The sequence below is a fragment of the Daldinia vernicosa genome (genome assembly GCF_022497035.1).
Source record: "Daldinia vernicosa strain CBS 139.73 unplaced genomic scaffold F5Y00scaffold_18, whole genome shotgun sequence".
Classification (NCBI taxonomy): domain Eukaryota; kingdom Fungi; phylum Ascomycota; class Sordariomycetes; order Xylariales; family Hypoxylaceae; genus Daldinia; species Daldinia vernicosa.
Genome location: NW_025953934.1, coordinates 1 through 16,091, shown reverse-complemented (window position 1 = coordinate 16,091; position 16,091 = coordinate 1). Strand labels below are relative to the sequence as shown.

Below are 16,091 nucleotides of genomic sequence, written 5' to 3'. Positions count from 1 at the left end.
ATATCCCCCATCCATAGTGTATATATACCCTTGCCATTAACATACGACACGCAATTCTACCTACGTACTATGTAGAACATAGGAAAGCAAAAATACAGACAACCTACTTTACGGAGTTCATTCCGGGGCGCAAGGCTACTAGGAGCCCCTTTATATCGCAAAAATCTCCGACTGGTAAACCCAAAGAGGGGCCTTCATATTAATTATTTAGATTGGCCAAAAGACTACTTGGCAGTTTTCGCATGCAGGTTCATGCGGGTAAGAATATGCTCACATATGTAGGTACTATTATGTATGTAGAGATAGAGATAGATTACGATACGAGTCGGAATGCTTGTCAAGTAAACAAGAAAAGAGTTGCGCTAGCCCCTCCACTGTTACATTGTGACATAAAGCAGACAGCGGTCAATATGAAGCTATCCTCGGTGAAGCTAGTCGCGACATTTTACCCGCTAGACCATATATGTAGTAGTCTTAGTCTATCAAACGGCGAGAAGCATTCTAAGACGAATTAGGCATTTTTTGTAACATGGAAAACCCGGAGTTAGTATTCGAGTTAGTATTCCTTAAGATGATTTTTTTCGTAAGCAGCAAATGCGCCGGTCCCTTTTTGTATTAGTTCAAATTTCACAAGAGGCTCTATTTTAGCTCGCCCGGGCTACCGGTAGAGAGACTAGACTAGAATGCTGCTCAGGTGCTGGCGCGGCCAAAGTTTCCGTTAGTAAAGCCGAACAGAAGAGGCAACTAATTGGAAGTTCCCGTTGAGACTTACATAAACACACTAGATAACGACTAGCTCATAGCTAGCTCGAATAACTCAAACTAAGCGGATACGCTCAGACGCTATAGAGTTAGTGTGACAGGTGTGGATACGCAACTTGCCATATTCCCTGCTACGGCGCTACGGCATGAAGGAGCCATCATCACGGCACTCGACGTGTTTTGGCTTCACTAGAGACAGAAAACCCTATGATTATCAGGCGTTAATTATAATGTTTAGCAAGAAAATATTTTTCATGAGACAAGCATCCCATGTATACATTCGTTATGGCCTGAATAATAAAAATTAAATACCAAGATGACCCCAGGATTTCCTACTGAATATATAGGTATCTATCCGTGATATCTGATTCAATGGCTGCGAAAAGCCAAGCAGACCAGCTAAAATAGCCAAATGAGGGACTAATTAACATACATACTCCTCTTATGTCTAGAAACCTTATTGGATGCTATGATTGCGTCCGATGACAGTTCTGCGACTAGGTAAACCTTGCAGTATGAACGAACTCGTTACTACTTATAGGCAAGATTATACCTAGGCAAGAAGAACAAAGTCAACACCGCAGCTGGGTTATCGTACCCATACTGAGAGACATACTGAGAGACATTATAGCTTCTTCTCGCGGAATAGTAGAAGCCTATATATGTTTAGCTGTGAGTAATATAGTAGCATCTGCCGGTAGCATCTACCATCTTTAAAAGAGGGCATAAAGGGGGCGTCTCGATGCAAGTGGATAAAGCGCCTAGCCATTAGTCGGTCAACTTCTCCGGATTTGCTCTTATTCCGCGCCTTATCTATTTTTTAGCAGCCAGTTGCGCCTTAACAAGTTGCTAGTATACCATTATTTGTGGCCAACAGTTGGAAATTCGAAGACGGTGAGTTGACTAAGTCACATAGATGATGGAGATGACGGGATGACCGGAAATATGGAACTATTTAAGGCGGTGAACATTCGGAGAATTATACTAAATTTGGGCGAGACGAGGCAAAGGTAATCTTTATATAAGTATCAAGGCGATGAGAGTGCAAGTAAAAAGAACATATTCTACAATAACTAACCATCAAATATCATCAACCATGGCATCATCAACACCAACCACTTACACCACGAAGCAGTGGATCCTCGCTTCGAAGCCCACGGGTGCTCCGGTGCTCTCCGGCCCCGACGCAACATTCAAATTACAGACGACGACGCTGCCGCAGCTGAAGGAAGGCCAACTCCTGTGCAAGGTGCGATATTTCTCCAACGACACCGGCCTCCGCAATTTCATCCAGAGCACAGTCGCGCCCGAGCGCTTCTACGTGCCCACGGTCCCTGTGGGGTCGCCTATGCGATCGGGCATTATTGCCGAGGTAATCGAGTCCGCGGCACCGAATCACAAAGCCGGAGATCTGGTTATGGATTTCCACCTCGGCACTTGGAGCGAGCTCGTCATCCTCGACGCCGCTACTTCGCAACCTCTGGCTCCTTTGCCCAATAACCTGCCTCTTACCCATTACCTTGGTGCGTTCGGCGCATCCGGACTTGCGGCATACACCGGCCTGGCTTACGCCGGAGGTGTAAAGGCCGGAGACACGGTTGTGGTGTCTGCGGCTGCTGGTGCTACGGGATGCATGGCCGTGCAGATTGCGAAAGTGCTTCTGGGTGCTAAGCGTGTTATTGGTATTGCTGGTTCGGATGAGAAGTGCACCTGGGTACGGGAGCAGCTCGGTGCCGACGCGTGCATCAACTACAAGAGCCCGACTTTCGTAGAGGAGCTAAAGGCCGCGACGCCAGATGAGGTTGACGTATACTTGGACAATGTGGGGGGCCACGTGTTGGATGCCATGTTGACGCGCATGAAGAAGAACGGCAACATTGCCGTGTGCGGCGCAGTCAGCGGGTACAACTCGGACGAGCCCATGTCTCTGAAGAACTGGTTCGAGGTCGTCTCCATGAGGATCAACATCCGCGGATTTATCATGCTGGACTACCTAGACAAGGCTCCTGCTATCCTTAAGGATCTCATCGGCGCTGCGGCGGACGGTAGAATCAAGCTGCAGAACAGCCAGACTACAGTAGAGGCCAAGATCGAGGAGCAGCCCGAGATATGGATGCGGCTGTTCACGGGCGGAAACCAGGGCAAGCTGCTCACCAAGCTCATTGTTTAGAATTAGAGGCTGCTACAAAATATAGATATACCATATTTCATAGGATAATGCTGGCCTCTTCCTAGCTCAAATACATAGTAACTACCAGATAATATTTCAACATGTCTTCACATTGCTACCTACTAGGATAACTATAGAAATACCTTGAGTAGGTACCTAACCTAACCTAACCTACCCAGGTAGTTTTCGATTAATATGAGGTTCACTCCAGGGTTCTCGATCAATTTCTCGTGTGCACTGACTTACCAGCTCAATTACGAAAGCATGTACATAGTAACGTATCTGTAAAAGAGTTCTGTCTGGTTCAACTGATCGTCGTCTGTGCATATTTCAATGTACAATATGTAGGTACATAGGTAGGTATCTTGGCTAATTAATCTCGAGATCTGATAGTTCGCCCACGGGCCACACCCTTTCGTCCGGCCGAACTTCACCAGTAGCTCGAGCCTCGTGGGTCTCGTTTCTGATTTTCGTGGAGTTATGCCTGACCAGAAACTAAAACCCTGATTGTATGTCTTAGTGTCAGGTTGATATATATGTATCAGATTCAGGCATGAATACAAATCCACGTGCTGGGACGCGACGCATATTTGGATCTACACTACTTCTTGGACCCTTACAACCACGTGTCCACGACCATCTCCTCGGTGTCGCCGGCCAAGACAGTAGCCACGAGTCCCGTATACGGATTGGTACTAGCTTGTCAGCAATTTCCATATGGTATTTCCGACCGCCGTTATTTACACGATAGACGATAGACGACAGACGATAGGCGACAGGCGGCACGCCAAATGAACAAGCATACCCTTTGTGAAACCCCACCTAGAATATTGACGATGCCTAAGAACAGTTTTAGTCTTCTCAGATATGGTAATATCCTCGAATAGACGCTCACAAGTTTCGTCGAGTTTAACATACAGCCATAATCTTTAACTATCAAAATTAGCAATACCTAAGGCTGTATTAGGATATCTCGAAACCTTGCGGGAGACGCGATGTTGCCTTAGGCCCAATCTCCCGTGTTATGAACCTACTGGTAATGCTGGATCTTGTCTGGTATGAATATACTCCTAGAGAACTTGCTCTGTTATGTAATTGTTTAGTTTTAATGGTCGTTAGATAGCCTCACGTTGTTTTACGACCATACTCAAATGGCAATATCTATATAGTTGACAAGACGGCACCCTGACTTATATACTTTAACTATAGTAGGTATAATACAACCATTATGAACTATTGAAATGGTAAATGAGGGTTATGCGGATATTGTTACACATTTACGATACATGCAACTACGGTTGATACTCGATTTATTAGCATAAATGATGTATCAGCTGATGCATGTCCATTAGGATCTTCAAGACTATGCCTTTGCGTAACATTCGTCAAGCGATACCTATGTAAAGCCATGAGCTCTTCGGCGTTAGGAATGTAGCGGGGTATCATCAGCACTGCATTGGCAGCAAAACACGACGTTGCAGGATATGCAGAACTGCAAACGATTCAACAATGAACTGATGAACCGGAGAAAAAGGAGATATGTGATATGTAGGCATTCCTTCATCGCCAAATATCCCCTTAAATGGTAACTACCCTTAACCCTTAAAGCTTTGGCTTGCTTTAACTCCTATTTTGTTAACTCCGAATAACCATCCTAACTCCGCCATCCCTAGAGCGAATGTTAACGCGATAGCGAATATGTCAGATGGCCGTGGCGGATGGCGGATCGTACCTATTGTCTCGGATACAGCTTATAGCCCGCCTTGGGTGAATTCAACTCCGGACCGTAAATGCGTAGTTAATTACTTCCTACCTCCTAAGTTACTTACACTTCGGAAGATAGGTATTCTCTAACTAACGACGGGCTATTAATTACACGGCTTACACGGCTTACACGGAGATAATTACATGTCCCTTTCCTATATATATATATAATTCCCCCTCCCCTCGCTGTCCATATATATTATAGCTTTTTATATAGTTAATCATACTGAATAGAAAGAATAGTTAAGTCATGGTTGATGAATAATAGCACCGTCCAGCAACAAGCTTAAAAGCCCCCCCTACTTCAGTTTCAACCCTTCCCTCCAACTCCACCCTCCACCCTCCACCCACCAGCTTCCTCTCCGCCATGCCTCCGATAGCCGGCCAAACCCTCCTAGTCATCGGCGGGACATCCGGGATCGGGGCCGCGGTAGCCAAGCTCGCCGCGGCCGAGGGTCTCGACGTCTCCGTCGCATCGTCGAACCCGAGCCGGGTCCAAGCCGCCGTCGAGGCCATCCGGGATGCCGTCGTACCCGGCGCCCGCGCCCGCATCCGCGGCTACGTGTGCGACGTGAACCACGACGACGCCGAGTCCAGCCTCGAGCAGCTGCTCTCCGACGTGACCAACGCCAACGGGCGTCCCCTCGACCACGTCGTGTACACGGCCGTCGCGCTGGACGACGTGCGTCCCGTCGCCGACGTGAACATGAAGTACCTGCGCGACAGCATGCAGTTCGGCTACGTAGCGCCGCTGCTCATCGCCAAGCTAGCCCCGCGCTACGTGAACCAGAGCTACAAGTCGTCGCTGACCTTCACGAGCGGCCGCGTTGCCGAGCGACCTGTCAAGGGTATGACGGTCGCCTCGGGCTGGGGTGCGTCGCTCTTTGGCACCACGCGCGGTCTCGCGCTCGACCTCGCGCCCGTGCGTGTGAACCTCGTGAGTCCTGGTGCTACTGACACCAAGAGCGGCGAGGAATGGGCTCGGTGGGTGGACATGATGGCCAAGACTTCCTTGCTCGGAAAAATCGGGACTCCCGAGGAGGTCGCAGAGGCGTACATCTATTTGATGAAGGACACTAACAGCACGGGAAGCTGTGTAAGTACAAACGGAGGCATCTTAGTTCAGTAGAATAACAACTGGTATCGAATGCCTGAAAGGCCGGAGTGGTATGTATCGGTTAGGTAGTCTAAGATATACCAATTAGAAATGAGAATTACAAGTAGGTCGAATTATTGTTATGCTATTGGCACCTTTTATTACCGAATCGTATTATTCCCCTTTATTTGATGTTTCAATGGGGAATCAACTTAGACGGGTCATATCTTAGGTACTACTGTTGTCTAGCAGTGACATTGAGAAAACACAAGATATTTGCACAAAAGAGATATGCGTACCATTCATACGTACGTCTAATCACTAATAAAGCTACAATAATGCTAACGCCCTTCATGTCCCGGCCCCAACCTGGCCAACCCCTTTTCAAGTTACAGGTATGACATACATATCAGGAAATGATCCATGAATTCCTCAATCCATAATAGAGCGATATTTAATCAGGTGCAAGCCATATTGCTGATTGTGTACCAGTATGAGCGCAGCGCGTATTAAAACTTGGAGTAGCAACTGCGCACTACCGGTACGGCCTGCGTCTCTATTGCTGACCGCCACCCCCCCGCGGCCTCTTTGCACCATTGCCGATTTCCGAGTCGCCGCGAGGACGTTTATTTCCAGGTTGAAAGTTATCGACCGAGGGATTCAAGCTGGGCCGACCCTGTCCACGGCCCCCACGGTTTCCCGTTCCAACACGGCCACCACCTCGCGCCTGGTTAGGTCCGCTTGGCTTGCGGATGCCCGCGGTTGGCACTGGAAGGCCGGTGGCCTTTGTCGGAATTTGCGATACTGCTGAGGGTTGAGCAGGTGTTTGTGAGGTAGTTATCGATCCTGGCTGGGATGCGGGATTCTGTGAAGTTTGAGAAAAAGGGGTTTGAGGCCTGGAAGCCGACTGGGAGAAGGCATTATTAGTCGCGGGAGCGTTTGGAACCGCACCCGGCTTAGGTATCCCGCTGGTCGGAGCAGATTTTGGTTCTTGAGAGTTTGTTGCCGTGCTTGTAGGTTGGGTACTAGGAACTAGGGGATTGTTAGTAAAAGGAACCAACTCCTCGGACAACTGGGGTATTAGAAAGAACATACTCGTTGCAGCGTTCGCTGTTGCCGAAGCAGCTTGCGATTCCGTAGCAGTTGGCTGCTTAGGGGCCGGCGGAGGGGGCTTTGCATCTTTCGCAATCTCCCAAACTTCACCAACAGGTCGCTGTGGCGTCTCCTTTGCGGCCGTTTCCACCACAACTAACTTAACGGCAGCAGCTTGGGCCCTCTTCTCAGTCATGTTGAGTTTTAGGTTGCTCTTCGATGTAGCTAACGCAGTAGCTTGCTCTCGTGCTTGAACAACCTTTTGCTCCCACTCTATTTTCAACGCCTCTTGCTCCTCGCGTACCTTCTTGGTTTCGATCGCGAGTTTATTTTTAATGTTATTCTGAATAATACTTTTGATCGTCGCATTAGTAGACACAAGATCCCGGATCTCTTTGTCATTTAGCGTGCTCAAGTTCGCTGCCGAACTTGAAGGCGTTCCTGCTGGAGTAGTAGAAAAATTCTGTCGAGCTGGGGTGGCGGGCGGTTTCATGTCGCTGGGCGCGTTGCCATGCTCTGCTTCCCAGATCTTCCGCTCTTGTTCCATACGAAGCTTGAAATCTGCCTCTAGTTTTTCAATGTCCTGCTTCATCTGGGCTCTTTCCTCTTCCATCTGTGCCTTATAATCCGATAGGCGTTTGTTTAGAGACTCTTTCATCTTATCACTTCTCGTCTTGACTATCTGTTCATGCTTTTCATCCAATTCCTTGAATTTGGCTTCCCATTCAGCGGCCCTAGCTGCAGCCTCGGATATCCTCTCTTCAAGAGCTTTGCGCTCGTCGTCAGATAGCGGTACCGCTGATGGCCGTTCTTCTGAAACGACCGTTCCGTTTTCCATCGTTGTGTCGCCGTTGGTCGCTTGAGCCTGGGAGTTGGCAATGGCCTGATCCCGTTCCGCGATTGCCGAATTCAGTTGGTTGCGAGTGTTTTGTAATTCTTCCTCGATGGCAGATTTTTGTGATGAGACGTTGTCTAACTCTGCACGCACTTCTGCCAATTGACTCTGCAAGGTGGACAGTGCCTGAGTATCAGATGAATCTGCCGGGGCAGAGGCGGCGGAGTTCTTTCGTGCCTCGTCTTGAAGGGTCTCAACTTGTCGTTTGAAATTATTGATCTGCTCCTCTAAGCCAAGTCTCGCCTTCTTGGATTGTTCCAATTCCTCTTGGGTTGTCGAAAGTTGACCAGAGACTTCGCTTAGCCTTGTCTGAAGCCTGTCCCTTTCGGCGACAACTTCATTCTTAGCGTTGGTAAGAGTTCTAGATCGCTCCTTGGCAGAGTTGATTAGTTTCTCTCGTGTCACGGACCAGGAAGCTTCTTTTTCTTCAATGGTCTTTTCCAACTCCTGTATTCTCTCTCTCAAAGGTGCTTCAGCTTCTTGCAGAGCGTTTCTCTCCGACTCGAGCTTGGCGACCATTTGCTTAAGTTCTTCAACTTCCGCTGGGTCCGTCCTGCCATGTTTCGAGAGAATATCCTCTGTTCGCTTTTGCCAGCGATCTCGGTCTTCGTGGAGCTGTTTCATTTCAGCTTCTCTAAAGGCCTGCTGACTCTGGAGCTCCTCAATCTGTGCTTCGAGGGGCTGGATAGTAGATTCCAATTCTGAGATCCTGGCAGTCTTCTCGGCTAATTGGGCTTGCGCTTGACGTGCTTCTGTCCGCAAAGCGGCGCTACTTTCCCGGAATAGGTTGAGCTCCTCTAGCTTGCCCATGAGATCCTTATGGGCTATAGAACTTCGATCGCTGTCACCCTGTGAACGGCGTTCCTGTTCAAGCTTCAGCCTAGTATCGTCGAGTTGCGATTGCGTATATTCGAGTTGTTGTTGCAGTCTCTTGGCCTCTTGCACTTTAAGATCATACTGTACTTCCAGGATATCTTTCTCGCGACGAAGGTAATTGCTCAATTCTCGGAATTTATCGGCATCGGAGCTGCTAGGTTGCGCGGCAATAGCTTCAAGTGACTCATCGGTAGAGGTCCGACTTTGCTGTAGGGCTGAGACCTGTTTTATTACGTCCTCTAGTTGCTGATGAAGGAGCTTATTTTGTGCATTGGCATCATCTCTACGAGCACGGAGTTCTGTGATTTCTCGCTCAAATCGTTGTCGTCGTTCATCCCAAGAATTCTGGCTCTGTATCAGAGTGGCTTTCGCTGATTCGGCTTCTGCTTTCCAGGTTGCTGCGGAAGTCTTCAGTTGGTTATATTCGTTACGAAGATTGGATAGTGATTTCGCGGTTTCTCCATGTTTCATAACCTCACTTTCGTACGCTTGCTGCGCGTGGGCTGCGATCTCGGCCTGTGCACGAAGGTCTTGTTGATGAAATTGCGAGGATGCTGTGTATCTTTCCTCCTCATCCTTCAGACGCTTAATTTCTTCGTCGAGGATAGCTTTCTCATCCTCGAATCGTTTAGCGATCTCGGCCTGGGAGTCACGCAGACTCGACAATTCGTTATTAGATCTTGCCAATTCTGCCGACAAATCCTCCACTCGCTGCTCAAGCTCCTTGATCGTGGCATCTTTGGCTGAAATTGCCGCATCCATCTCTTGCTGGTACTGCTCCTGTGTAGAGTTGATCCTCTCAAGCTCCTCTTCCGACGCTTGGCTCAATTCTTTGTACCTTTCAACTTGCACTTGGGCGTTCTCCAGATGTGACCTCGTCATCTCTAGGTCGCGCTTGAGATCCGTTACCTCATGAATTAGATCTTGTATGCGCTCGTCGGAATCGGCTTGTGCGATACCTTGTTCAGATACAGGGACGATGGATCCCGGCCTTGGCGTAGGTCTTGGCTGGAGTCTCTCCGCGCGCTCTTCTGCACTTCGTAATTGGATCGTTAGCTCGTCAACTCTGCTCTGGAGGTGATCTCGACTGGTCTTAGTAGCCACGAGTTCTTCGCGGATCTGACTTAGGTTCGTAGTGAGCTCATCGATCCGTTTCTGGAACTGTTGAGCATCGTATTCCTTGCGAAGCTGCGCCTTCTTCCCTTCCTCAACTTCGTCAGCTAACTTTCGTCTGGTGGTATTGAGATCGGTTTCTAAAGAATCAATCTGGGATTGGAGACGTCGTTTCATTTCGGATTCGCTCAGCTCGCGTTCGTTCTGGAGAGTCTGCTGCGTAGCGACTAAGCCATTTAGACGCGACTTCTCCTGCATCAGAATCTCGTTGTCTTGGCTTAGTCTATCGTGGATATCTTTTAACAATTTCTTTTCTGCTTTGAGGTTTGCATTTTCACTGCGCATACTTTCAAGTAATCCTCGGGCCTCGACTAAATCCTCAGCCACTTGCTGCGTGCGTATGTCTTGCTTCGCGGCGGACTCGGACATTGTCTGGTTTCTCCTCTGGAGCTCCTGGTTCTCGCTTTGCAGAGCGGCAAAGTTCGACTGTAGGATTTCATGCCGCTCTGATGCAAGAGAGAGTTGGCTCTGCAACTTGGAAACCTCGGCTTGGAGTGAATTCCTCATTGCAGATAGCTTCTCTAGTTGCTCTTTCATGGTTTTGCGGTCAACAGTTTGCTCAGTTCGATAGAGATCAAAATTTTGCTGTAGATCCCGGAGTAGGGTGGTGTAATCAGAACCATCGTCGTTTGCGGTAGAATTCTGCTCGATGCTAGCAAGAACCCCGTCCTGTGTAGAACGGCCTAAGGCTGAAGCCATTTCGTCGGCAGATGCTCTTGACTCTACTATGCGGCGGAACATGTCCCTCTCTTTTGTGATGCTTTCAGTCTTGACTTGGAAACCTCTCAGGGTGTCCTTGAAGATTTCCAGCTCCTGCTCGAGCCGTATACGTTCCTTGTGATCCTCCATTGCTTGGCTCTTAGCGGCAATGGCTTCTTCATTCTCCATTCTCTCCGCAAGCTCATGGGTAACCTGGAGGAGTTGTTCGTTCCGTTCTTGAAGCTCCTTGATGTTCTTAAAGACGACTAAACGTTCGAGGATCGAAGTATGAGCATTTAACTCCTCGTCTCCTGTCTGCTCGTGTAGCTGGCCCATTTCCAGCCTCTGAAGTACCAGTCTCTCGTCTGAAGTAAGCTGGTCCAGGCCCTTCTCGAGGCAATGCACATTGAAAGTCAGCATTTGGATCTGGGCGCTGAGGCTCTTCACTTCGTATTGTAAGAGTGTATTCCGCTTCTCAGCGTCGGCGGCGGCCGCCTCGGCCTTGCGCGCGGCCTTCTTAGCGACGTCTCGCTCCCTAAAGCTCTCGTCAGAGAGCTGTGACATCGTTTTGATTTCTTGCTGCAGACGTTCATTATCAGCCTGAAGCTCCTCGAGCTCCGGTCGCTTAGCTTCAAGCTGGTCAATAACATCGTCCAACTCTTTTGCCAAGTTACTGCTGCGAAGCTTTTCGGCGTTCAGCTGTCCTTTGACTTTGTAGAAATCTTCCATTAGCTGTGTCGCCGAGAACGATTTTCGCGTCGAACCCGGTGTCGCAAAGGGTGAGCCGGAACGGAATAGTGACCCATTCAACGGTCGTGGAGTTTGTGGTGCGGAGCCAGGTTGTGCAGGGCTACCTGCCGCAACCATAGCCTCCAAGCGACCAACTTCTTCTCGGAGGGACTCGACCGCCTGGGAAAGCTCATCCTTATCCGAATTGGCCCTAGCAAGTTCTTCGCTGACTCGGCGGATCTTATCTTCACATTCACGTTTCACCTGTTCTTCCCTCGCCTCGACCTCCTGAACCCGTTTCTTGTGCGTTAGGGTCTGCTGCTCCTTCAAGTCGACTAACCGCCGTAGGCTATCACATTCCTGTCTGAAATCTTCTTCTCTGCGACCTGCAGCTTCTTCCAACTGCTGAATTCTGGTAAGAGCATCATCGGCCTTCTTTTGCGCTTCGTCAAGACGCTGACGAAGCTGCTGCTCAGTACGCTTGAGAGACTCCACGTTAGAAACTGCATCGTCATTTAGGCGTTGTAATTCGGCAATACGAGCTCCCTTCTCTTTCCGATACTTGAGCGCTTCAGCAGATTTCGTCTTCAACTCTTTCTCGAAGAAGTCACTGCTGTTCTGAGCCATTTGTAGCTGTTGCTGTAACGACTGCTCCCGGATTTTGGAGCTGCTCGCCGCGTTATTCGCATTCTGTACCGCTTGCTGCAACGCTGTAATTTCCTGGTTTAATTTCAGATTCTTCTGGTGCTGAGCCTGTAGTTCTTGCGAGAGCGTTTCGTTTGCAGAATTCTTAGTGTCGATTATCGCAAGCGACTCTCGGTTCGAAGTCTCGAGCGAAGTAATGCGCGCATGGAGTTTATCAATTTCGGATTGGGAAGTCGAACTAGATGACTTAATAGACCGTAGCTCGTTCTCCAACTCCTGGCGGGCAGTTTCTGTTTGCCAGCATGAATATTTATGATCTTAAAAATAAAGGCAGAGCGGGGTGTTTACGAACCTTCATTCTTGAGTTTTTTGCGAAGTTCCTCGACATCCTGGAGTGCCTTTTTGGCAGTCTCATTGCTTGCATCGCGTTGGGCCTCGGCGCTGCGTACGGAGGTCTCGAGCTCGACTTCTAGCTGAAGCTTCAGAGTAAATAACGCGTCATAATCATGGCCTTTAGCTGCAACAGCAGATAATACAGCCCTGACAAGGTCGGCGGTGGGATCTGTAACAACGGTCGTGAGGTTTGCCTCAGGCATACCCAGGTGGGAAGCCAGGTAGCCGAGGTCTACCTCCGCAGCTGCCATTTTGTCAAGTGCGTTTTTGGGATATTGCCATCAGGAGACGATACAGTTATTCGGTGAGCTGGGGTTTCCGTGCGTATGCTTAGTAAAATCTCGTCGACGTTGTAGTCAGACAGATGGGGAGATCGTAAGTAGCGACGGCGATACAGACGGTAAAAGAAAAATTAAATGCGATGATACGGATTAAATAAAAGAGAAATTCGGTCAAGAAATGAAATCAGGGTAGAATAGACTGAGAAAAGACCATCAATCCATCAATCAATCAATCAGTCAAGTCATCTGGTCATCCAGAGCTGGAGGGATGAAGAAGTGTTGACTGTGATGAAAGAGGCAAGGTGTGAAAGTGCAGAAAATAGAAAGTTCTGCTTTTCTTTTTTTTACAAAGGCAGAAAGGACGACCGACACACGTCTGCACTAATCAAGAACAAGCTGTTTTCGGTTGGTAGGCGCGACGAGGCTGCCGCTCATTGTTGCTTCGGGTGCATACCCACGTTATTGCCTAAGCTAAATTTGGCAAGCTTACCCAGGAGCTTTGACCATCATGAGGTAGCTACAGGTGGTAGCCCATGTATTTAAGCAGCCCTTATATTAAAAAGTTACTTATCACTTATACTTAACGTAAACCACGGGTCAAAGGCCTATACGGGTTAAAGGCTTATAATTTCGGACCTTTTATATTTAATTAAATATTATTTAATCATAACGCATTTAATTTAATTAAAATTTAATTAATTTTTTTTATTAATGTTTTTTAATTTAATTTAATATATTTACGTATTATAATTTATATTTTTATAAATGTTATAACGTTAAAAAATTTATTAAAATTTTTATAAAACATTATTTTTAATAATAATATTATTAATTATAATATTATTACCTTTTTTTTTAATTTAAATAATATTTTCCTTAATTTAAATAAAAGGTTTTTTACGTTATAATTATTTATTTTTAATTTTTTAACGTTTAAAAAATATATAATTTATTTTTTAAAAATTTATAATTTTTTTTTTAATAAAATTATTTTATATAATAATTTATACATAATTTTACTTAATTTATTTATAATTTTAAAAATTTTAATTAATAAATTAAATTAATAATTAAAGATTTTATTTTTTAAAAAAATAAATTATAAAACAATTTTTATAATATTATATAATATTTTAAATATTTAAAAAAAATTAAAAAAATTAAAATTTAAAAATAATATTATTAATAAATATATATATAAAAGGAATAATAATGAAAATAATAATAAATATAAAAAATAATAATAATAAAATTAATATATTATTAATATTTAAAAAAAAAACTATTTATAAAAAAATAAAAAAAAAACCTTTATTTTTTAAGTAACATTAATCGTGTAATATGCCCATTGTTACCCGTACAATAAAACAAGGTACGTACCGGGTAATTTAAAATTGCTTTTTACAATTAACCTTTAATAATTTTACGAATTTTAATCCGATTAAAATATAATTTATATTATAATTTATATAAAAAAATTAATAAAATTACGGTTTAAAGTGTACGTAATTCGGATTAATATTAATTTAAATGCAGTTAAAAGTATAAATTTTAATTATAATAACTATTTTAAGGCTTTTTTTAACGGTTTTTATCTTTTATAATTTTAATACTTTTTATCTTTAATAACTTTACGAATATAACTCGAATAAATTCCGAAAAAGTTTTAATATTTAAATAATTTAATAAGGAATATTATATAATTAATTTTAAATATTTACTTATTTATTTAATAAAAATATAGTTATATTTATAAAATATATTAAAGTAAATTAATAAATATTAATAAAAAAGTCACTTTATATATATAAATGTTTACTTTTTAAATATTTTAGTTAATTTAAGGCCGAATTACGTATACTTTAAATAATAATTTTCGTTATTTTTTTACTTAAATTTTAATATAATTTATAAATAATTTAAATTAAAATTTATAAAATTATTAAAGTAAAAGCGAAAAAGGTAAAAAAAAAACGAAGTACGTACCCCGTTTTATTACATGGGTAGTAATAAGTATATTATACGATTAATGTTGTTTTATTTTTTATATATGTAAAATAAATATATAATATTTTTTAATTATATAATAAATGCCGAAATATTAAAATATTTATTATTATATAATTAATATTTATTTTATTTTCTTTTTATAATTAAATAATAATAAATTTATTATTTATTTTTTATTTTATTTATTTTTTTAAATATAAATTAATTTAATTATTTTTTATTAAAATTTTTATAATATTATTTAAAAAAACCTTTATTATAACATCTGTTAAATTATATATATTATAAATTTATTAAATATTATTTATTTTTTAATTTTTATATAATTATTTTAAAGTTATTAAATTAATTATTAATTTTTTTTTATTAATACTTTTTATTTATATTAAATATTAATATAAAGAAAAAAAATTAATATATAAAATTAAAAAAGTTTTAAAAAATAAAAGACGTTTTAAAATAATATTAATAATATAATAAATAATATAATTAATATTAAAATTTTAAATTATAAAATTTAAAAAAACGCATGTATTTATAAGTTCGCGTAAACGTTTTCACGTGCTTATAAACTCGCACGTGAAAATCCGTCGAAAACATTAAATCTTTTATTAATTTTCTTATCATTTATTAATGAATTACTTATTAATTACTTATCATTTTTTTATTATTTCTTTATTAATTTCGTATAATAATTTTTAAAAGTTTTAACGTAAAAAATGTTTTTAATAAATTATAAATTTTATTAATAAATATATTATAAATAATATATTTATATTTAATAAATAATTAATAAATAATATTATTTATAATTTAAACTTTATTATTTTAATTAATAAATTTTTTATTATTTAAAATAATAACGTATTTAATTTATAAGTTTAAGTTTTTATTATTTATAAATAATTTATTAATAAAAATATATAAACGTAAATTATAAACGTTTAAATTAATATAATTAAATTTATATATTTAATTATTTATTTATTATTTAATTTTAACATTAAAAACTTTTATTTTCTTAAATTTTAATTTAAAATATTAAATTATTATTAAATAATTAAAAATAATTTTAAATTAATAAATAAATAAAATATATACTTTTTAAACCTTTTATTTTATAAACTTTTTAATTATATTTAAAAATTTTATATTTAATAATTTAAATTTTTTAATTTATTTTTTTTAAATAATAAATATGTTAAAATTTTCTTTATAAATAATAATACGTAATTTATTAAAATCTTTAATTTTTTTATTTAAAATCTTTTAAAGGTATATTTTAATTTTTATTTTAATAAACGTTTTATTTTTAATAATAAAAAAATTTATAATATTAATATTAAAAATATTATTTATTTAAAAATTAATAAATTTAAAAGGTTTTAAATTTATTATTAATAAGTAAAAATTAAAAATTAATAATTTTATATATAATTTTTATTAATAATATTATAAATAAATTTTAAATTAATAAATATTAAATTTAATAAATTTATATAATAA

The 16,091-nt window shown here is 41.4% G+C and overlaps 2 protein-coding genes across 2 annotated transcripts; both read left to right on the top strand.

Annotated features, from left to right (window-relative positions):
- The first annotated feature begins 1,127 nt into the window (after positions 1–1,127).
- Positions 1,128–3,034, top strand: F5Y00DRAFT_234504 (NAD(P)-binding protein). The gene has a single exon (XM_048007436.1). The coding sequence runs from the start codon at positions 1,799–1,801 to the stop codon at positions 2,930–2,932; it is 1,134 nt and encodes a 377-aa protein (XP_047865617.1). The 5' UTR covers positions 1,128–1,798; the 3' UTR covers positions 2,933–3,034.
- Positions 3,035–4,689: 1,655 nt separating this feature from the next.
- Positions 4,690–5,945, top strand: F5Y00DRAFT_234500 (putative short chain dehydrogenase/ reductase). The gene has a single exon (XM_048007435.1). It carries the CDS (start codon positions 5,064–5,066, stop codon positions 5,823–5,825), a length of 762 nt encoding a protein of 253 aa, XP_047865616.1. The 5' UTR covers positions 4,690–5,063; the 3' UTR covers positions 5,826–5,945.
- The last annotated feature ends 10,146 nt before the right edge of the window (positions 5,946–16,091 follow it).

Coding starts and splice junctions, on each gene's coding strand:
- F5Y00DRAFT_234504 (XM_048007436.1), top strand. CDS start 1,799: ATGAGAGTGCAAGTAAAAAGAACATATTCTACAATAACTAACCATCAA.
- F5Y00DRAFT_234500 (XM_048007435.1), top strand. CDS start 5,064: ATGCCTCCGATAGCCGGCCAAACCCTCCTAGTCATCGGCGGGACATCC.